At 38.8% G+C, this 22360-nt stretch overlaps 1 protein-coding gene across 50 annotated transcripts in view; it reads left to right on the top strand.

The window, feature by feature from the left end:
• The window catches only part of ATF2 (activating transcription factor 2), a 90708-nt gene that overhangs the window by 29841 nt on the left and 38507 nt on the right, over nt 1–22360 (top strand). For 30 of the 50 annotated variants that reach the window (XR_006285079.1, XM_043525892.1, XM_037911941.2 and 27 more), the window contains 5 exons: nt 525–643; nt 3424–3552; nt 6916–7094; nt 7473–7587; nt 7970–8071. Coding sequence is in view for 49 of the 50 variants with exons in the window: in XM_043525892.1 (XP_043381827.1) it covers nt 525–643; nt 3424–3552; nt 6916–7094; nt 7473–7587; nt 7970–8071 (644 nt within the window). In the remaining variant the exon portion in view is untranslated. The remainder of the gene's footprint in view (nt 1–524; nt 644–3423; nt 3553–6915; nt 7095–7472; nt 7588–7969; nt 8072–22360) is intronic. The other 20 variants (XM_043525875.1, XM_043525874.1, XM_043525876.1 and 17 more) reach the window with 2 other exon arrangements.

The following is a 22360-nucleotide window of genomic DNA, read 5'->3' as shown; positions in this document are numbered from 1 at the left end:
CAGATCTAACTACTCTCTCCAAAATAGGTGGAAGCAAAACCCACATTATGAAATAACTGACAGCTAAGTTGTTTAATAAGCAATTTTAAGAAAAACTAGCACAGAAATATTCCAAACTGGCCAAAATATTATTTTTACACACACACACACAGTAAAAATATCAAATGTGTTTTGAGTTAAATTGCCAGAAAGTTTTGAAGAGTTATATGTCCGCTTTAATTGAAAAATTATTTAAAATAAATGAGTTGGTAACCTTAGCAATAGTGGTTTTAGGTAGAATGGGCTGCAAGTCTCTATAATTAAAGGGAAAAGTTGGATCTTAAATTTGTTTTTAAATAATGTTAAAGAAGAGTCCTTATTTTAACGAGGTGGTTGTTTGCTTTAGTGTTAACTTTAGGATAAATAACCACAGTAATTAAAACTTGGACATTGGTGGTATTTTCATATTTTTATTTTGAAAATAGTAGTAACGTGTACTTACTAAATGGTATTTTGGGAAAAAAAAATGTTTCATTTCATTTCAGATCAGACACCAACACCAACTAGATTCTTGAAGAACTGTGAAGAAGTGGGTTTATTCAATGAACTAGCAAGTCCTTTTGAAAATGAATTCAAAAAGGCTTCAGAAGATGACATTAAAAAAGTATGTTGGCAACATTGGGCTTAGAAGTTACTGTATACATTTTTTTTTTTTTTTGGTCTGGAAGTATATAGTGTACTGAGAGATTTGTTTGTTTTGATAAAGCAGAGGAACCATGTCATACTGGAATGTACGCTTTAAAAAAATTAATGTTCTCATTATTTTGTTTTTCAACTTTGAAATGCATCAGTCATCAACACAGAAGTGTACGTATAAGTTGTGTGGAGAGAATACAAATTTAGGCCCCAATCCTGCAAAGACTAACACACCTGCTTCATTTTACACAATGTGACTTTAATTGGCTTTACTTCTGTCTTTTAATTATTTAAAGGCCCAATCCACAGTTTATTAAAGTGAATGGGCACCTTTCCATTGACTCCAGTAGGCTTTTGGTGAGGCCCTAGATGAGTAAATGGTTCTAAAAAGAATCCAGTTCTTACAAGAGGAAAAAATATATACATAAAATCTTATACTTTAATTGTTTTGCAGGTATACAGATTAGACAACACTTTAACAATGTACACATTATTTTAACAACTGAATATTAGTAATGAGTTAAACAGTGGTAATCAAATTCAGCAACTAAAAGTGAAGTATGGTTTGAGAACCGATTTTACTACTTTAACTTCAGTAAAAGTGACGTTTAAATCCCTTGACAGACAGATCCCATTTGAAAGACAAATGTTGATAACAACCAAAACCACCACACTTGTTCTTATTGTACAAATTGAATTTTTGTGTGAACTTGAATTGAATCCTTTCCTAAATAACTTTATTTAAATACATTTAGATGTGTTGTCTTTCATTTTAATTCCTTCCCATTTATAAATGCTTAGAGCCCAAACCTGCAAACACTTACCAATGTGAAAAAGTTTACTCATATGAATATAGTTATTCACATGTACAAAAGTATGCAGGATCACATCTTTGGTTTTCTTTGTCTCTGTGTGGAGGTAGCAGAGGCACTGGGAATATAATAGGACCTTATGATCCCTAACAAAATCTGTCACCTGCCATTTTCTGTGTGCCCAACACAGCTCCAAATTATGACTCCTACTAATATGTTCCCACTGTCTCGCACCATTATATGTAGCACTATTGAGCTTGTGAGTACTTGCAGGAGGTTTCCAGAGTGCTCGCTGCCATCTTAGGAGGCTACAGGGATCAAAGAATTTTTTAAACTTCTTTGCAGTTTCTTCAACACTGCTCTTCATCCTCCCAGCTGACCTTCATGTCTTAGGGAGGGATATTGTACTGTGATCTCCCTGAGTGACTCCTAAGGGCAGTGATCAAAGGAGAATGGGGTTAATAGGGAGTATCGTGTGGGAGGAGTTATCTAACTGCATTTTCTGGTTTTCAGAGGTTTTAGTTTCTGGCTTTTAACTTCCATGTTCTGGAAGAGTATAGGGAGAAGGGGCACTCCTAAACAATTTCTCTCTCTTTAATAAAGTTTGGTTGTCTCTTAAAAGAACCAGATAGAAGAGTATAATGAAAGGTAAAAATCTTTCTGGAGAGAATTATTTTCCTCTAAGGTATTTTGGCAGATGGGCTAGTTTGCAATATGTGAGTCACTGGCTAAATACTCTGGACTTTCTCTTTCTTTAACCAGTATCAGTGATACTGGTTAAAATATATGTTTTTAAAGGGATTCCAGATGTAGTCCTCATGCCCTTAAAAGTTTTTCTGTCAGATTTTAACAATGTGAAGCCATTTAAGCAATTAAATATATTTTCCCCATTCTCTTTTTAAACAATTGTGTCTTTTTCAATAATTATTCAATATCTTTGTTTGATAACATTTTTTCCCTTAGCTTTCGGAACTTACATAAGGTTTTGATGCCATACTTGTGATTGTAGTCATTTGCTTGGTAACTATAAGATTTAATAAGCATCGCATTGTGACTTCATGATGTGAGTTCAAAATAAAGTAGAAGTTAGGTTGTAATGGAGAGCAGTTATTCAGAACAAATCTGCAGTCACACTAAAGAAAATTACTGGGAAAGAAAAATGAGTCTTGTGTGTTTTTTTAGGTTTTTTTAAAAAAGTTTTGCCTGAGGTTGAGATTTCCAACTTAGACTTGCATATATTTTGAGATTTAAAGTGTTTTCAAACTTTAAACTTTATTCTTAGCAATGTAATTTAAAATTTTAGCATGTTATGTGGTAAAATGGTATTCGTGATTTTGAGAGTTCTTCATTACAAGCTGCTTATGATTGAATTGAAAATGTAATCAGTTACAGACAAGGAGCCCAATACAGTGTGACCTACATGGTCAGATAAATGGTCACATAATTGTCCTCATTCTCAAGTTGTTAAAATCAGTATGGCCAGCTGTAGCATTCAGAGTACTAGAAGAGAGCAGGCCATGCAGAAGCCCAAGGGACTCAAGATAATACAAGGCAGGGACAGGGGGAGTGGCTTTCTGGAGAATATGGCTATCTTGTGAAGCCGAATACCTTAGGCTCCATTCCCAGCTGTTAACTTCCTAAAGTTTTCAGGAAAGGAACACTTCTCCTACAAGAACTTACAGGGATTGGCCTGTACTTTGGCTGGCCTGAGGACTTGAAAGGAGAGGAACCAGACATCTGCCCAAGGGACTGAAGGTCATGTAGAAGTGGGAATGATGGGGTAGCTTTATGAGCTGGCTCTGCTTTAGATGACCTGTGCTCCTTGAGAACAGAGCCGCTACTCCATAGGGTTGATACCTTCCCCAGCAGCTTATTTTGTTTTTACATATTTTAATTTGAGTGACTAACAGGTTTATTTGCATGTTTACTTTTCTAGATGCCTCTAGATCTATCTCCTCTTGCAACACCAATCATAAGAAATAAAACTGAAGAGCCTTCAGTTGTGGAGACAACTCATCAGGATAGTCCTTTACCTCATCCAGAGTCCACTACCAGTGATGAAAAGGTCAGGAACTTATTTTTCTGGATTCAAAACATTTTATAAAGAACATTCACAGCAATATACTTAGTTTTGTATATATTTACTGGAACTACTTTGGTGACCTAATTGTTTATTGTACAGTGATGGTAGTCATATTGTAAAAGATTCAAAGCCGTCAGCCCTTCAGTTAAATTTTGCTTAAAATAAGCATCCCTTATTCTTCCCACTTGTCCTCCAACAAATTTAGGAGAGAGCAGTTTTTTCCTGGTATTTCTTCTTCTTGTCTTAGTCTCATCTACATGGGTTCGGCTCTTTGAATCCTTCTCTATTCCAGCCTGTCTTGAAGCAGTTCCTCGGAAATGCCACAACTAATTATGTCCTTTAGTATAACATCCATCCGTCTAGTTTCAGGTCTTCAAGCCCTTCTCTTATCTTCCACTTTTCGGTTTAACATCCTGTTTCCTATATATTCCTCCAATGTCGGGCATATGAAAATAAACCATCTAAGTCTGGATTCCCTCAGCTTTCCTATAATTGGTACCACCTTCACACTTCCTCAAATTGTACATTCCAAACATGGTCCATCCTTATAACTCCATGCATCCATCTTAACAGTAATTTCCACTGTATTCAAGAACTGCTCCTGGCTCTTCCTTGGTGTCCAGCACTCAGAACCATACAAAAGTGCTGGCCCAATTACCATCTTGCAGATCTTGCTTTTCAGTTGAATAGGCATTCTCTTATCGCAGATCACTTCACTCACTTTTCTTCATTTAGTCCATGAGTTTTCTGTTCTGTTTATAAGAAAAACAACTTTTTTTAAAAAGGGTACCTTTATACATCATAAATAGGGCTGCAGATTTGTCACAGCTTTTTTATCAAAAAATCATGGCATGATATTGGTAAATTTAGTAAAAGTCACAGGTCTAGGGACTGCTCTGTGATTTTTGTTGATAAATGCCTTGACAAATGAGGGGGCACTGACCACCTGCACCAGCACCGTCCCAACACCACAACCTTAATCCTGGCCTAGATAATGTGATTGTGGCTGTACAAATGACCACATAGTTTACTTTTGTTTGTTTGTTTTTTTGCCAGGTTACCATATAAATTCACAAAATGTCCGTTTTTCTGCTATCAGCCTAACATTTTGTCTGCCTTCTTAGGTTCTGCTTGCTTTTCAGTCCCCCTGTTTCCCAAAGGGGAAACAAATGTGTTTCTTTACTGGCTATTATACTTCTGGTATTAAAAGGACAGAGTGGGAGGCAGGGAGAAGGGATATCTTTCATGATTCAGTGCATCAAGGATGAGAGTGTGACCTGAGCCACCAGACCTTTTCTTGCAGCTGAATGGGCAAAGCAGCTGAAGCAGTTGCGTTATCTTGGGCAAAGAAGACTTATAGGAGGAATTTGCTGCCATCTGGTGCTTGTCAGCTGCTCAGGATCACAGCTCTACTCTTGCAGTACTTATGAGCTCTTTAAGGCAACCACATTCTCCTTCTGCACAGCTCCTAAACTTAACCTGAGCAAGGTTACCCTTTAGGAGATCTATACAGCAGATTTCTTCCGCTGCAGTCCTCCTCTGGTTTCCCACAATGAAATGCTTCACGCCCTTGTTCAAAATCTGGGAGGACTGATGAGCCATGCAACAAATGCAGGTTGTGTTTGGCTGTTTGGTGAGGAGCAAGCTTCAAAGCTGAAGGTCTCTTTATTGAAAAAGCCATGCTGCCAATCCATTCCTATTTAAACTAGAAATGCTTCCAGTTTGACCACTTCTGAATTCAAAAGGCACCATGGAAAGAGAAGCAGTCTTTAGGGCAGCTAGGTCCCTAACTATTTAGGGCATTATCAGTCCAAATCTACAACATAAGCTTCATTCAGAAATCAAATGGAAGCCAGTGCAGCCTATAGGGCACAGGTGTAATATGTTCGCTAAGTGAAATACCATTTAATAAGTGGGGTGCTGAAATCTGTACTAACTGAAGGGTTTTTTTTCATAGTTTTAAAATGTCCTCCTGAGTACAGCAGCAATCAAATCTGACAAAGGCATAGGTAACTGGAAAGGCCTGCATCCAAAGGAAAGATAAAAACCAAGTCCAGATAAAGTGCTCTGCTGCTGCTACCTGTACATACCTCCAAGAGCAATAGAGGATCTAATAAGGAACAGACAATGGGCATGCTTCCTCGATCGGTGGAGATAATAATCTCTTCCTCCAACCTACAAATATCACTTTTATCTGATCTTGATTTGAGTTGCCACTAATTGGTTCTCATTTTAGCCCTATCCTGGTTTGGATAACTGCTCAGCTCCCTGTCCAGAGAATGCATTTATTATGTGTTTTCATTTTATGGAGTATTTATATTCTATTTCAATACAATTAATGGTTATTGAATTTAGTAATAACAAACATTACCATATAATTTCCAGTTTGCTGTATAATGCAGTGCTGTCTCACTAATTTGTTGGGGGGTAGTTGCCATGTACAGTAGGTAAAGTTTATAGAACAGTATACAGGATCCCATGTTAAAGGGAATTCCTTGTTTCAGTACCTTCTGTGAAGTGCTTTGGGGTCTTCAGATGGAAGGTATGTGTAGATGTGCTAAATGCTTGTTTAATATTTTCATTGAATCCTAATTGATTGCCAGTCTCAGGATTATGACAATCACATCCTCAGTCAGTTCTGTTACTTGCCTGGTTTACAAGCACAGTGATCTATCTTCTGTGCTTAAATCATTCTTTAAGATTCACTCAAGATGTAGGTGAGGTTATTTCTAAGCATCTTGAAAGACTGTGAAAGAACTGTAGAATCCTGTGAGTATTTTTCACTAGATAGATTCCTAGTTAAATAAGAGAAATTAGTTTTTAAAAGGAGTAACAAATGTACATAGTTTTTTTGGTTCTTACTGATTCCAGTAGCTCTTTTGTTTCAGCTGTTACATAAACCTAAAAGAAATATTCACTTTATTTTTCTCTTTGCCTTATGTCAGGGCATACTGAAAAGGTCTGTTTACCAAGAACTGATGCAACCGGTAGCATAATATTGATTTAGTTCCTTTCCCCTGTATCTATTGGACTTATTAATATAAACCCTGACAGCATATTGAAGCAATATGTCTCATACCTCAGCAAACTGGTCTTGAATTTGTCCTAAAGTTGTGATGAACAGATGCTTTTCTTGATTTTGTTTGTCACAGCCTTAATTATTGAGCCTATATTTTTGCTGAACTTACTCAGTTTTTTAAAACAGCAGAATTCATTTCACTCCAGCAGTCTGTAAGTTTTGTAAATGTTACAAAGATTGCTGATTTTTCTCTGTAATCTATGTTCACTGCACAATCTTTATTGATGGTCTGTAATTTCAGTGGGAAATTTTCATTTTTCCCATAGGAAGTGTCACTTCAGCAGACTGCACAGCCTACATCAACAATAGTTCGTCCAGCATCACTGCAGGTTCCTAATGTATTGCTAACAAGTTCTGACTCAAGTGTTATTATTCAGCAGGCAATACCTTCACCAACTTCTAGCACTGTCATTACCCAGGCTCCATCCTCCAATAGGCCAATAGTGTAAGTTATATGTGATAGTAAAATATTTTATTACAGATTTCTAAAAAGATTTTGTCTATTTTACATGGTACTTTTGATCACTTTTTCTGCAATTTAATAAATAATGCGGCCTCCAGCTCCATATTCTCCAACAGTACAGTGAGTTTACATTATAATTCTGACACAGTTATGTCAAACAGAATTACTATTAAATGTACAGAATGTGGATAATATTGATACCTTGTTAAAATGGCAAATAGTTTAAGCTGTATTAAGTTTGGACAGGGTTAAACCAAATTAATAATGTATCAAGCTTTGTAATAAGAAATGTCAATATCTTTCAATTCTGTTGTGTATTTGTGTCCTGTTAAAATATTTCCTCCTCTTTGTTTTTCTTAGACCAGTACCAGGTCCTTTTCCTCTGCTGTTACATCTTCCTAATGGACAAACTATGCCTGTTGCTATTCCTGCCTCAATCACAAATTCTAATGTTCATGTCCCTGCTGCAGTTCCAGTAAGTTTACACATGACCTATTATACATTCTTAATTTTAAAATAATGCAGACTTGCATAAATGCTGCTTTTTTTTTTTTTTTTAATTTCAAACACTAACATTTAAAAAAAAAAGATTTTTGGACTTGATTCACATATTTTTGGTAACTATTGTAATTTGTGCTCTGAATACTTGTGAGAGTAGTATATCTTTATCATTCCAAATATTACTTAAATGGTTAGAAATACTTTAATTTACTCTGGAAGGGTAAAAAGCTACTGATATATCTTAAGCCTTAGAACTTAGATTTACAGATTTTGGTAGCTGTTTTGGTTCTAGTGGGCAATGCAATCATATAATTTGTATTATGTTGGCATACTCAAAGATTGTTTTTCATTTTTATGACTTTCCTGGTCAGCTTGTTAGACCTGTCACCATGGTGCCTAGTATCCCAGGAATCCCAGGGCCCTCCTCCCCACAGCCAGTGCAGTCAGAGGCAAAATTGGTAAGTTAGAATTCCATTGATCTTCAAGAAGGTTAATCAGAAAAAATGTTGTTCTTAATAATTAGGTCTTACTACAGATGTAGTTGTTTGATTTAGTCATTGTTATCGTGTGGTATAAATTTTATTTTCTACAGAGGACAAGCTCTGTGCTGGAATCTCAATGCTGGAAAATGAGAGCTATCAATTTGTTTTGGTTTTATGGTAATTTCAGATTCTTATATGATTGTTAGCACCGGGACTAAAACACATTTATGAATTTAGCAGCACCAGTGAAATGTATTTTGAAGAAGAACAATTTTTAACTGTAAACTCAGTCTCGCTCCTCATAGTGAGGAGTAGACGTATATGTGGCTTTCGGAGAGGGAGGAGACACAAGCTTAATATCACTTCAGCAGTGAACCTTGCCTGCCAATAGAAGCAAAATGGAAGAATTACAGAGGTAAGCCCATACCAAAATGGTGTGAAGCTTCTTAGCAGAAAAGACTATAGAAATAAAAACCAGGCTTTTCATAACAACACACCTCCTAATATTCCCAGCTGCTTATGGTCTCTTCTTCCAGGCATGTAACCTGTTAGGGTTTAGGGTATGATGACCTGGAACAGGTGGAAGATAACCAAAAAGGGTAAAGAAAAAAATCAGTTATATAAGTGTACATTAATAGGATCATAATTATAGTGTAAACTTTAATTAATCACTTCCAATAAAAATGTGTATATTCTCCAATTTGTTAGCTAGTTGCTTCAGTGCTTTTTTATCTAACTTTTCTTCATTCCATCTGTTCTTGTAAAATGGAATGGGAACTATATGAAAGAAAAATTAAATAAATGTCCCCCATGTGCATCAGTAGAAGAGCACCACAAACTGAATCTGTCTTGTAGATTACATGAATTTTACTTAGGATAGTGTTGCGTTATTCCTGACACTCATTTATTTGTATATAAAAAATTAAGAGGAGAATCAGGAGCAGTAAGTAGATAAAAATATTATTTTTAAATGCAAAGCAGTAGGGGAATTTAGGGGCAATAGCACCCTGCTAGGGCACTTTCATGGCGACAGCAGGAGCAGGCAGCCCAGTTGCTACCGCTGCAGGAGCCACTTTGAGACTGTTTATATAGCTGACAGGAGGGGATAGAGAGGACCGCATAGAGAGATGAATCCCTTAAAATCCTTTATTAATGTGGGGAGAAGGCTGGGAAGGCCCTCAGTCAGTGAACTTTCTTTTTGGCCTCCACTCCAAACCCTAGTCTATTCAGTAGTGAGGAAGGGTGCAGGGGTACGCCGAGAGATGGGCCAAGGACCCTTTCCACATCAAGTATCTGTCTGTGTGAGGTGAGGCTGCTGGACACACAGAAACCCTTTTCTCTAAAATGATACAACCACTCTGAGGAGTGCATTGGCCACCAGTGAACTCTGAGTAGAACTCTGCTACAGTCAGAGCTACTCTCCTATCTCCGCTCCCTTTGGGTGAGGTGGCGTCCGAAGTGCTGCAAGAGGTGGGAGGACAGTACTAAGGGCTTTTTCTGCTCAGTTCCCTCTCTCATCCTTCAGGGAAATTGAAAAAGGAGTCCTTCATTTTCAGAGTCAGGAAAAAAATAATTGTAACTGCCTTCTGAGAGAATGTATTTATCTTAATTCTGGGAAAAGATTAATATAAGAATTGGGGATCAGATAAGAACAAGAATTCTATTTCCTCACCTGATGTATTCCACAGGATCAAAAGACTCCTATTCACAGAATTTCACTATGTGGAATCTATTAGAACTTCAAGACTAGAGGTCCAAATAATTTTTGTTTAGTTGGGCAAGAAATTAGATTCTTAAGAGTAAGATTAAATCATGTAGTAATATGCTTTATATGTGAAAAAATACAAGTGGTAAAAGCTTTTGATTTCACATAGGAAAAAGCAGTCACTCATAGAGAAGGCACAAAAATAGCATAAAGAAAAACAGAGATTGCAAGACTTAAAATTTAATAGTCTCATTAGTTTTCTCATTAGAATGTAGGTAATATGTGCACTTCAGTATTTGCTTATCTTCTTTAAGTGGAATGGTAAAAGCATACTCACCATATTTCTTCTTTTCTTTCTTGTCTCGATGAATAAGGAATGAGCAGAATATATCAGAATTGTGTATATTTGTTGTGCTCTATATAGCGTATATTCACAGAAATGATTATTTCTATTAAAGTGTAAAGAACTAAACAAGAAACCTAATATTCACAGAAAAATTTCTCCAGCAAAAAATTACATAGCCCAACAGCTAAGAATGATAGAAAATACAGTATTATCAACTGGCACCCTGGGTTACCAATTTTTTTAATTCCCATTAGATTTTCAGAATTCTGATGTCTTTCTGGTATATTTCTTGCACGTAAAAACATGTTAAACATGAAACTGCTGCAGTGTAAGCTGCAATACATTCTAAGTTCTGCAAATGTCAAAGTAATTGCATTTACTTTTATTACTTTTGATGGTCTCTGTTAAACCAATAGAGGGCTTCGACTATTTAATTATATTTGATTAATATTTCCTTGATAAACTAAGTTGATGAAAATACCTTTTTTAAAAATGCTGTGCTCCGGTTGTCAATAAAACTTAATAAGCAGGTTTAGCTAGATACTATTAATATCAGTTAAACACTATTTCTAGGCTTATTACATATTTCTCTTAGTATATCACTATGATTACTAGCTAGAAGACAAGGATGCAGAATTTTTGAGTTCATTTGGAACTTTCTTATTGATATTGTAAGAGACAGCTTAGTCATGTGTGGACATATTTCATTGCTGTGGATTTTTCTCATATTACACTAGGGAAATGTAACATAAAAACCTACTTTACGTAATTGCTAAGACAACTGGTTGCCCAACTTGCTAAAACAACTGGCTACCTAATGTCAAAACTGTCTGCTGAATACATGACATTCAGTGTGACAATAAATAGGCTGCTGACCTAGGGATGATGTCTTGACAGTTGGTAAGTGACTTGGAGGGCTGTTATCTATTGTTTGCCTTTAGCTGTCATTAGTTAAACTTTTGTCTTCTATAATGCAAAAACTGAAATTTCTAATCTCTAATATAGTATCTTGCATCTTTTTTTGCAAGTTATATATAAAACAATATTATTGTAAGGTACTGTCAGTTGAGACATTCTGACTATTCCAGAAATTCAGGATGAAGTGATTTTGATGTGGTGGTGGTGTTTGAGACCCTAACCTCTTTTTTGACAAGACACATGACAATTTGCCCAAAAGGAGGCAACCATGTTCATAGGTTCCTGCAGGGATGACCTAATTTTTTGCCCTTGGGCAAAAACTAGCACTATCATTCCCACCAAAGAAACATCTTCTGCCATCCTCAGTAAATCAGGGAGCATAATGAACATTGTAACATTTAAGATATAACAGCAAACTATCCTGATGTGAAGGAAAGATTAGTGAGCGGCCAATACGGTTGCATCAGGAGTTCTTTAAAGATATGAAAAACTAAAGGGAATGCTACAAAAAGTGAAAATTTGGACTTGTTGCTAAGGATGAGTACAAAAGAATATCATAAGCATGTAGAGACAAAATGAGGCAAAGGCACAAAATGAGTGGCACCTAGCAAGAGACATAAAAGGCAATAAAAAGAGGTTCTAGAAATACATTGAGAGCAAGAGAAAGATAAAGGAAAGTCTAAATCACTATTTAGCGAGGGACAGATACCATCCAGAAATTCTGAAACATTTAATGCCCATTTTGCAGCAGTTTTACCTAAAAAAGTGAATTGTGACCAGATACTCAATACAATTAATATTTACAACAGGTGGGAAGGATCACAAACCAGAATAGGGAAAGAACAGGTTAAAAAATATTTGGGTAAGCTGTATGTTTTCAAATGTGCAGGGCCTGATAAAATTCACCTTAACGTATTAAAGAAACTAAGGGCATGTCTATACTTACCAGGGATCAAAGCTGCTGTGATCGATGCAGCAGTCAATTTAGCGGGTCTAGTGAAGACCCTTTAAGTCGACCGCAGAGCACTCTCTAGTCCACTGCGGTACTCCACTGGAATGAGAAGATTAAGGTAAATCAATGGGAGCACATCTCCCGTTGGCACAGTGTGGTGTAGAGCTAGCAGTAAGTCGGCCTAAGCTATGTCAACCCCAGCTACATTATTCATGTATCTGGAGAAGCGTGACTTAGGTAGACTTGCTGCAGTAGCGTAGACAAGGCCTAACTGAAACAATCTCGGAACCATTAGGGGTCATCTTTGAGAACTCATGGAAGATGGGTGAGGTCCCAGAGGACTAGAGAAGGGCATGCGTAGCACATACCTTTTAAAAAAAAGAACAAAGAGGGTCTGGGAAATTTTACACCAGTCAGCCCAATTTTGATACCTGGAAAAATACTGGAACAAATTATTAATCAGTTTGTAAAGCCCTTAGAAGATAATAGGTTGATAAGGATAGCCAGCATGGATTTGCCAAGAACAAACTAGACTATGTTGCCTAGACCAACATAATTTCCTTCTTTGTTGGAGTTACTGGCCTAGTGGATGGGGAGAAGCAGTGATATATTGTGATTTTTTAGTAAGATTTTTGACACAGTTACATATGACATTCTCATAAGCAAACTAGGGAAATGTGGCCTGGATGAAATTACTATAAGGTGGGTGTACAACCAGTTGAAAGACCATACTCTGAGTAGCTATCAATGGTTCGTTGTCAAACTGGGAAGATGAATCTAGTGGTGTCTTTTGTACTAATTTAGATGGAATAAATGGGCCCAAAGAGTCAACGATGTTGTTATGACAGTATCCAACATTAAAGAGTGTTAAAGAAGGTTTGGGGTCTGGTATACAGAGACCACAGTCTACTTAGTGCAATGGCAAACACACCCTTAAAAATCTTTTTCACCTTTTATTAAAGAGAGAGAGAGCGCGAAAAGGAAGGAAGAACTGGTAAAGCATTTGAAATGTAAAGTATTTGGGAAGGCTTTTATTTTAACATCCCTTGTTCTTTTCCCTTTAGCTGGAGAGAGAGTTTTTAGAAGGAAAACCCACTTACTTGACAGTCTATTAGATGGTATTAAAGATGGTAATAACTGCCCTTTTGGGGAAAAGAGAAGTTAGTTGAGAAGGGCTAGAGTTGTCATTGCTGTGAAAGTCCAATCCCATTTCTTAAAAGACAAAACAAAACACACACTCAGAAGGGGAAAGAAAAGAACAGCAAAGATAGAAAATGCAGATTCTGTCTCTAGTGTTGACTTTCACTTGCAGCCTCACTGCTGGAAAAAGAAAGGAACAGCAAACTGTTTTATTAGTTGCTCTAAGGCCTGGCAAACTTGTAGCACCTTTGGGCTGTTTAGGGTATTGCTTTTAGCTGCCTCTTTTGGGTTACAGGCTTACAGCAGTGTTGTAGAATATAAAGTCTTGGCCAGCTAAGCCAGATTCTCTTTAAACAGAAGGCAAAAGGCGAGAGTTAGAAAGGGAGTGGTGGGTGGTGTGATAAAGTCTCAAATCCCAGGTGGTATTTGAGATTCAGCTGGAAGTGGTAGAGGTGGCAATGTCATCTGAGTCCCTCTCTTGCCTAGGTATGGTCAGGACATCTTGGAATCAGGTTGACAAAGGTCCAGTGATGTTACAGTAGATCCTGCAGTCCCAGGACATAGTAAGAATGGCAGTCATAATGGTGAAGCTTGCTCTTTCCCCTTCTCTTGTCTTTCAGTCAGCCATTGTCACAATAGCCAGCTTTTTCCCTCCACAAGTCTCTCTTTGAGGACTCCGAAAGAGAGTGATGGGCAGAATAACCAATTTTCTTACTATTTTGTCCACCAGTTATACCTAATTTCTGACACATTTTTGACTAGATGAGCTCTTGAGGTCCCTTCCAGCCCTTCATTTCTGTGGTTAACAGAAATTACATCCATTTGTTACAAGCTCCTTTGACTTTCCTAATATTCTTCATGGGGAAGGACGACGTGGCGAAAGCAGCAGAGTTGGAGTCAACTTTCAATGTGTGTTAGGCACCTAACTCTCTCAGGTGCTTCTGAAAATTCCACCCTTACTCTGTTTTCCCATCTGTACAGTGGGGAAATAGAACCTTAGATGGATGTTGCATGCATAATTTATTGCCATTTGACTCTAGTTTAGCATACTTTTTTAGAGTGAGCCAGAGTATAAAACCACTGCATATTTTGATAAATAACTGTTTCCTTATGGCTTGTGTGTAGCAAAGCTGCAAGCTCAAAATCATATTTAGCACCATTTGTTGTGGTAATCATAAGAGTGAGCTTTACTAAAATAAATGGAAATTTTGTTTTAAATTTCAGTTAAAAATAATGTGTCCGCAAAGATGCTCTTTGATAATAGATATAAGTCATCGTTAAAATTTCATTTTGGCTTTCCTAGAAGACAAAAATCCCACAGTTGTTGGAGATAGGTACCTAATCCGATTCACATACCAAATATAGCCTTCACTCATGTATTCATCTAAAGAATGTCCTTCTGCCCATTTTTTACCTTCTAAGTATGAGCAGCTTCTGAAGTCTCAGTTCAATTTCTAAATCTGCTCTCTAGTGACATTTCTAAGTGTTACCAGCCTGAAGTTGCCCAATTTAATGTTTAGGTTTGCCTGTCATTTGGTTGGTTGCGCTCTATTCCGCTTCCACACATGTGTTTGAGTCTCCCTGCAGTGCCTGGATTGCACATCTGTAAATATTTTCTTAGTTACAGCCTTCTTTTGATTTGACTTGAAAGAATGTGTATCTGGTCTTTGAAGATGTATCATTGAGATGTCTGGTGCTAACAGTCTGGAAAAAAGTTTAACCTTATAGGATAGTTTTCTTATGTTTTTCCCCTGTGCATCCAAACTTCATACCAGTATTAATTTGACAAAACGAATGTGCAAGCACAACTGCATATTAACTTTGTAAATATGTAATTTAAATAGTTGGATTTTTGTCTTGTTTTTCATTTGGTGTGATTGTTGTTTTTCTGGAATCCCCAACCTGGGAATGTCAGACTCCTTCAGGGTGGCACAGTCTTGGCTTCTTATGTGAAGGGAGCTGTGAGACTGTTACTGCCATAGCCATGTTCAGTCTCCTTTGCTGCTGTGTTCTCTCCTCTAGTCTGCACTATCACTGCCTGTCATCTTACAGGCTGTAAGCGGACTGTAGGGGGACAGTACACTGTGAACACAGTTGCCTTGGGTGGGGAGAAAGAGAGAAAACACTGGAGCAAGAAAATAACATAAAGAATGAAAATAAACCAGAAAAAATATATAGAGAAGAAAAAAGAACAGAGATAAAAAAATTCCTGGAGAGACAGAAAATAGGAAAATGGTTATCTAGCTCTGATCATTTTGTTGTGAAGCACTCTCCATTAAGACTGTGTTAAAAATGTACTGTATAAGGAACAATTGAGTGTATGCTTAAATCATAGAATATCAGGGTTGGAAGGGACCTCAGGAGGTCATCTAGTCCAACCCCCTGCTCAAAGCAGGACCAGTCCCCAACTAAATCATCCCAGCCAGGGCTTTGTCAAGCCTGACCTTAAAAACTTCTAAGGAAGGAGATTCCACCACCTCCCTAGGTAACGCATTCCAGTGTTTCACCACCCTCCTAGTGAAAAAGTTTTTCCTAATATCCAACCTAAACCTCCCCCACTGCAACTTGAGACCATTACTCCTCGTTCTGTCATCTGCTACCACTGAGACCAGTCTAGAGCCATCCTCTTTGGAACCCCCTTTCAGGTAGTTGAAAGCAGCTGTCAAATCCCCCCTCATTCTTCTCTTCCGCAGACTGAACAATCCCAGTTCCCTCAGCCTCTCCTCATAAGTCATGTCCTCCAGCCCCCTAATAATTTTTGTTGCCCTCCGCTGGACCTTTTCCAATTTTTCCACATCCTTCTTGTAGTGTGGGGCCCAAAACTGGACACAGTACTCCAGATGAGGCCTCACCAATGTCAAATAGAGGGGAACGATCACGTCCCTCAATCTGCTGGCAATGCCCTTACTTATACATCCCAAAATGCCATTGGCCTTCTTGGCAACAAGGGCACACTGTTGACTCATATTCAGCTTCTCGTCCACTGTAACCCCTAGGTCCTTTTCTGCAGAACTGCTGCCTAGCCGTTCGGTCCCGAGTCTGTAGCGGTGCATGGGATTCTTCCGTCCTAAGTGCAGGACTCTGCACTTGTCCTTGTTGAACCCCATCAGATTTCTTTTGGCCCAATCCTCTAATTTGCCTCTGTATCCTATCCCTACCCTCCAGCATATCTCTCTCTCCTCCCAGTTTAGTGTCATCTGCAAACTTGCTGAGGGTGCAATCCACACCATCCTCCAGATCATTAATGAAGATATTGAACAAAACCGGCCCGAGGACCGACCCTTGGGACACTCCACTTGATACCAGCTGCCAACTAGACATGGAGCCATTGATCACTACCCGTTGAGCCCAACAATCTAGCCAGCTTTCTATCCACCTTATAGTCCATTCATCCAGCCCATACTTCTTTAACTTGCTGGCAAGAATACTGTGGGAGACCATGTCAAAAGCTTTGCTAAAGTCAAGGAACAACACGTCCACTGCTTTTCCCTCATTCACAGAGCCAGTTATCTCATCATAGAAGGCAATTAGTCAGGCATGACGTGCCCTTGGTGAATCCAGGCTGACTGTTCCTGATCACTTTCCTCTCCTCTAAGTGCTTCATAATGGATTCCTTGAGGACCTGCTCCATGATTTTTCCAGGCACTGAGGTGAGGCTGACTGGCCTGTAGTTTCCAGGATCATCCTCCTTCCCTTTTTTAAAGATGGGCACTACATTAGCCTTTTTCCAGTCATCCGGGACCTCCCCCGATCGCCATGAGTTTTCAAAGATAATGGCCAATGGCTCTGCAATCACTTCCGCCAACTCCTTTAGTACTCTCGGATGCAGCGCATCCGGCCCCATGGACTTGTGCTCATCCAGCTTTTCTAAATAGTCCTGAACCACTTCTTTCTTCACAGAGGGCTGGTCACCTTCTCCCCATGCTGTGCTGCTCAGTGCAGCAGCCTGGGAGCTGACCTCGTTCGTGAAGACAGAGGCAAAAAAAGCATAGAGTACATTAGCTTTTTCTACATCCTCTGTCACTAGGTTGCATCCCTCATTCAGTAAGGGGCCCACACTGTCCTTGACTTCCTTCTTGTTGCTAACATACCTGAAGAAACCCTTCTTGTTGCTCTTAACATCTCCTGCTAGCTGCAACTCCAGGTGTGATTTGGCCTTCCTGATTTCACACCTGCATGTCCGAGCAATATTTTTATACTTTTCCCTGGTCATTTGTCCAATCTTCCACTTCTTGTAAGCTTCTTTTTTGTGTTTAAGATCAGCAAGGGTTTCACTGTGAAGCCAAGCTGGTCGCCTGCCATATTTACTATTCTTTCTACACATCGGGATGGTTTTTCCCTGTAACCTCAATAAGGATTCTTTAAAATACAGCCAGCTCTCCTGGACTCCTTTCCCCCTCATGTTGTTCTCCCAGGGGATCCTGCCCATCAGATCCCTGAGGTTGTCAAAGTCTGCTTTTCTGAAGTCCAGGGTCTGTATTCTGCTGCTCTCCTTTCTTCCCTGTGTCAGGATCCTGAACCCGACCATCTCATGGTCACTGCCTCCCAGGTTCCCATCCACTTTTGCTTCCCCTACTAATTCTTCCCGGTTTGTAAGCAGCAGGTCAAGAAGAGCTCTGCCCCTAATTGGTTCCTCCGGCACTAGCACCAGGAAATTGTCCCCTACACTTTCCAAAACTTCCTGGATTGTGCACCGCTGTATTGCTCTCCCAGCAGATATCAGGGTGATTGAAGTCTCCCATGAGAACCAGGGCCTGCGATCTAGTAACTTCCATCAGTTGCCGGAAGAAAGCCTCGTCCACCTCATCCCCCTGATCCGGTGGTCTATAGCAGACTCCCACCACGACATCACCCTTGTTGCTCATGCTTCTAAACTTAATCCAGAGACACTCAGGTTTTTCTGCAGTTTCATACCAGAGCTCTGAGCAGTCATACTGCTCTCTTACATACAATGCGACTCCCCCACCTTTTCTGCCCTGTCTGTCCTTCCTGAACAGTTTATATCCACCCATGACAGTACTCCAGTCTTGTGAGTTATCCCACCAAGTCTCTGTTATTCCGATCACATCGTAATTCCTTGACTGTGCCAGGACTTCCAGTTCTCCTTGCTTGTTTCCCAGGCTTCTTGCATTAGTGTAGAGGCACTTGAGATAACTCGCTGATTGTCCTGCTTTCTTAGTATGAGGCAGGAGCCCTCCCCTTTCGCGTTCTCCTGCTCGTGCTTCCTCCCAGTATCCCACGTCCCCACTTACCTCAGGGCTTTGGTCTCCTTCCCCCAGTGAACCTAGTTTAAAGCCCTCCTCACTAGGTTAGCAAGCCTGCTTGCAAAGATGCTCTTACCTCTCTCCCTTAGGTGGAGCCCGTCTCTGCCTAGCACTCCTCCTTCTTGGAACACCATCCCATGGTCAAAGAATCCAAAGCCTTCTCTCCGACACCAGTTGCATAGCCATTCGTTGACTTCCAGGATTCGACGGTCTCTACCCAGGCCTTTTCCTTCCACTGGGAGGATGGACGAAAACACCACTTGCACCTCAAACTCCTTTATCCTTCTTCCCAAAGCCACGTAGTCCTCAGTGATCCGCTCAAGATCATTCTTGGCAGTATCATTGGTGCCCACGTGGAGAAGCAGGAAGGGGTAGCGATCCAAGGGCTTGATGAGTCTCAACAGTCTCTCCATCACATCGTGAATCCTAGCTCCTGGAAGCAGCAGACTTTTCGGTTTTCCCGGTCGGGGCGGCAGATAGATGACTCGGTCCCCCTGGGGAGAGAATCCCCGACCACCACCACCCGCCTCCTCCTCTTTCGAGCGGTGGTCATGGAACCCAGGTCCCTAGGACAGTGCATTTCATGCCTTCCAATCAGCGGAGTCTCCTTCTGTTCCCTTCCCTCAGATGTATCATCTAGTCCACTCTCCGCATTAGTACCTGTGGAGAGAACATGATGCTGAAGCATAATGATATGAAGTTAAACAATAAGATGTATTGCATTCAAGCTTCTGCCTACAATATTAAATTTCGGTAGGTAAAACAGGCATTCTAATGTACTTCTTTTGAGTTGGATGTTCATGTACACAGTGTTAGCTTGCATTACTCTATGCTAGTGTTGTCAGGCACGAGGTGTCAGTTGCTCTTATTTCTATGAAAATATTTTTTATTGTTAGCTTTTAATAGGGATGATGATTCATAGATTCCAACTCCAGAAGGGACCACTGTGATAATCTAGTCTGATCTCTTATGTAGCACGGCCCATAGAACTTCCCTAATGTAATTCCTGGAGCATATCTTTTAGAAAAACATCCCATCTTGATTTAAAAATTCAGTGATGCTGAATCCACCATGACACTTAGTAAATTATTCCAATGGTTCAACTTCCAGTGGTCCAGTCACTGGTTCATGTTATACCTTTCTCTGCTATACTGAAGAATCCATTATTAAATATTTGTTCCCCCTGTAGATACTTACACACTGTAATCAAGTCACCCCTTCACATTCCATCTGTTAAGCTAAGTAGATAGAACTCCTTAATTCTGTCATTATAAGGCATGTTTGCTCATCCTTTAATCCTTGTGGCTCTTCTCTGAACCCTCTCCAACTTATCTGCATCCTTCTTGAATTGTGGGTACCAGAACTGAACACAGTATTTCATCAGCGGTTGCACAAGTGCCAAATATAGAGGTAAAATAACCTCTCTATCCTGCTTGAGATTCCCGTTTATGCATCCCAGCATCACATTCACTCTTTTTGTCACAGCATCACATTGGGAGCTCATGTGCAGCTGATTCTAGGAGTCTTATATGAAGATGTGCTTTACAAATCATGTAGGAAGTGTGCCATATGCACAAATTGTGGGTTTTCACACACACAGGCTTAGTGTCCATTGTTATACAGGACTCTCTCTTAATATCACACACAAAAGTAAAACCACACATGCAGGTTGATTTTTGTGTGTGGTGTTTTTGAGGTGCCCAGAACACATGCAGGTACAGTAGGCAATGGGGAAAAATATATTATACCGTATTGTAAGGGAGGGCTACGTTATTTCAGAATTGGGTCTTTGATCTGTTTGAGAAGAAAATCTGAAATTCCAGATATCTCTCTGTTTATGTGTGTGTGTGTGTATACATATATGTATGTATGTAAGTATATATATAATAAAAGGATGGTTTACTTCAAGCTGTGTAGCATGTTTGTCATTAACATGCAGTTTGAGGATGATGCAGACAAAAAACATTAGGGAAAACGTTCTGAGTGAACCAGGAAGTTTCCTAAGAAAGTAAATTAAAAATCTTTGTTTAAACAAAATTCTACTCTGGAGAACCCTCCATGCAAAGCCTTTTGTGACAAACTGAGAAATATCTTGAACACAGTAGGTAGCCAGTAGGCTTTCTGCAAGGGGTTTCTACTGAGAGTTGACAGAGGGCAGCTTGGCAAATGTTCAGAAACCTATATTAGCTTGGTTGAGCCCGGCATGGGACCTTGTGTTCAGCAGAATTCTTCTGACCTGCCTCTCTGCATGCCGAGCTAATCAGCAAACACCTAATGAGCCTACTCTAAAGAAACAGACCCTCTCCCAACCTAGTTCATTTTCATACATTCTCTGGGGGTGGAGAGACAAGACTTCATGAGGACTGATGATGCTGCAAAGACCACAATAATGATAATTAACTTGCTGAATTTAGAAGATTATGCTGTTAATTAGTTGCAAAATAAAGATAAGTAATAGAGCAGCAGATGGTAGGATAACACCCAGGAGAAGGAGGGTTATTACTCTGATGAGCTTTTGTGGCAGATATGAAATATGGATCTGACTTTTTCATAAATTGTTTCTGGAGAATATTATCTACTTTCTGTGAGCTGTTGATGGAGTGATCTATTCCTACCAAATTTTGACAGATGTGATAAGGATTTGTTTTCAAGGGTACACATGCACAATAAAAATTTCACTAGTAAAGATTTAAAATGTTAAAATATTTTAAAATCAGATTTTTATTCTGTGATAATTTAACCTCACTTGAATAAGCATCTAGATTATGATTAGCCATTATTATTTCTTCACACATAATACTATAACTATATAAAGAATAAATCTCTAATATATGTGGTAATGTATCAAATTTTTAAAACTAAAATTCATATTTTGGGTGACTACCCCACTATTCAGTTGAATGTGTACAATGTGTACCCCTATGCCACATGCAAGTATTGGAATACTTATCTGGTATTCAAAATCTGTATAAAAACATAATTGTTAGAAATGATCCTCCTTGTTAAACTCCATTATTCTAAATTATCTGAAGCTATTCCCTTACTGGATTTTCAGTGTTCCACCCATTTGTAGATAACTTTCACCTACAGTAAATATATCATTTAAGTTTCTTATATACATCTCTCAATCTCTGCCATGCCTAAAACAGAGAATTGTTTTGTATTCCTATTTCTGTGGTAAATATCTATTTTGTTTCAACTATATAACAAATTTTCAGATGGAGTTTATTTACTTTTAAATGCAAAAAATGTGTTTTGTTTTTTTTAACTGTGTAACCTTAGCATTATATACAGAAGTCAAGTTTCCAAAACAATATTAGTGTGGCCATTTGCAAGTCCTGTGTATCTGATGATATACATTTCACAGCATAGGCAGTAACATTATGTTACACATTTAACTGGAAAAATTTCAATAGAAAATATGCATGTGCACTCTGGCAGAGTTAACATTGCTATTGGAACCTTACATTTGAATTTCCTTTGATTTTAACTTTTTGCAAACTTAGTATGAGAGGTTTTTGTTTTCAGTTCAATAGAACCATGGCAGGTAGGAGGTTAAAAAAAAAAATGGAGCTGGATGTATACTGCAAAAAGGCTTTCCTGAAAATATTAATATTTTTAAAAGACTTTTCTTTGCCTATCTTCTCACCTCTTTGCATTTTCTTTGTTACTGATCTAGCAAATGGCTATGCTAGCAGGGGTGTTCATTGAACCTTCTAACTTTAACCAAATATTACAGCATATTTGCACAGAATTAATTTTTATTTTGTAATGGTTAGCATTTGCATCGGAAACCTGATTTAAAAACTGGAATAGAAACAGAACATCTAACTTGTACCTAATAAATATAGTTCCAATTGTAACTATTTAGTACTTGCAATGAACTGCTTATCAACAAGCTGTAGTTAAAGAATTATTTGAAGTTATTCAGCTGATAATT

The sequence above is a fragment of the Chelonia mydas genome, chromosome 11 (assembly GCF_015237465.2).
Source record: "Chelonia mydas isolate rCheMyd1 chromosome 11, rCheMyd1.pri.v2, whole genome shotgun sequence".
NCBI lineage: Eukaryota > Metazoa > Chordata > Testudines > Cheloniidae > Chelonia > Chelonia mydas.
Note: the sequence above shows the minus strand (reverse complement) of the source record. Positions and strands in the feature narration are given on the sequence as shown.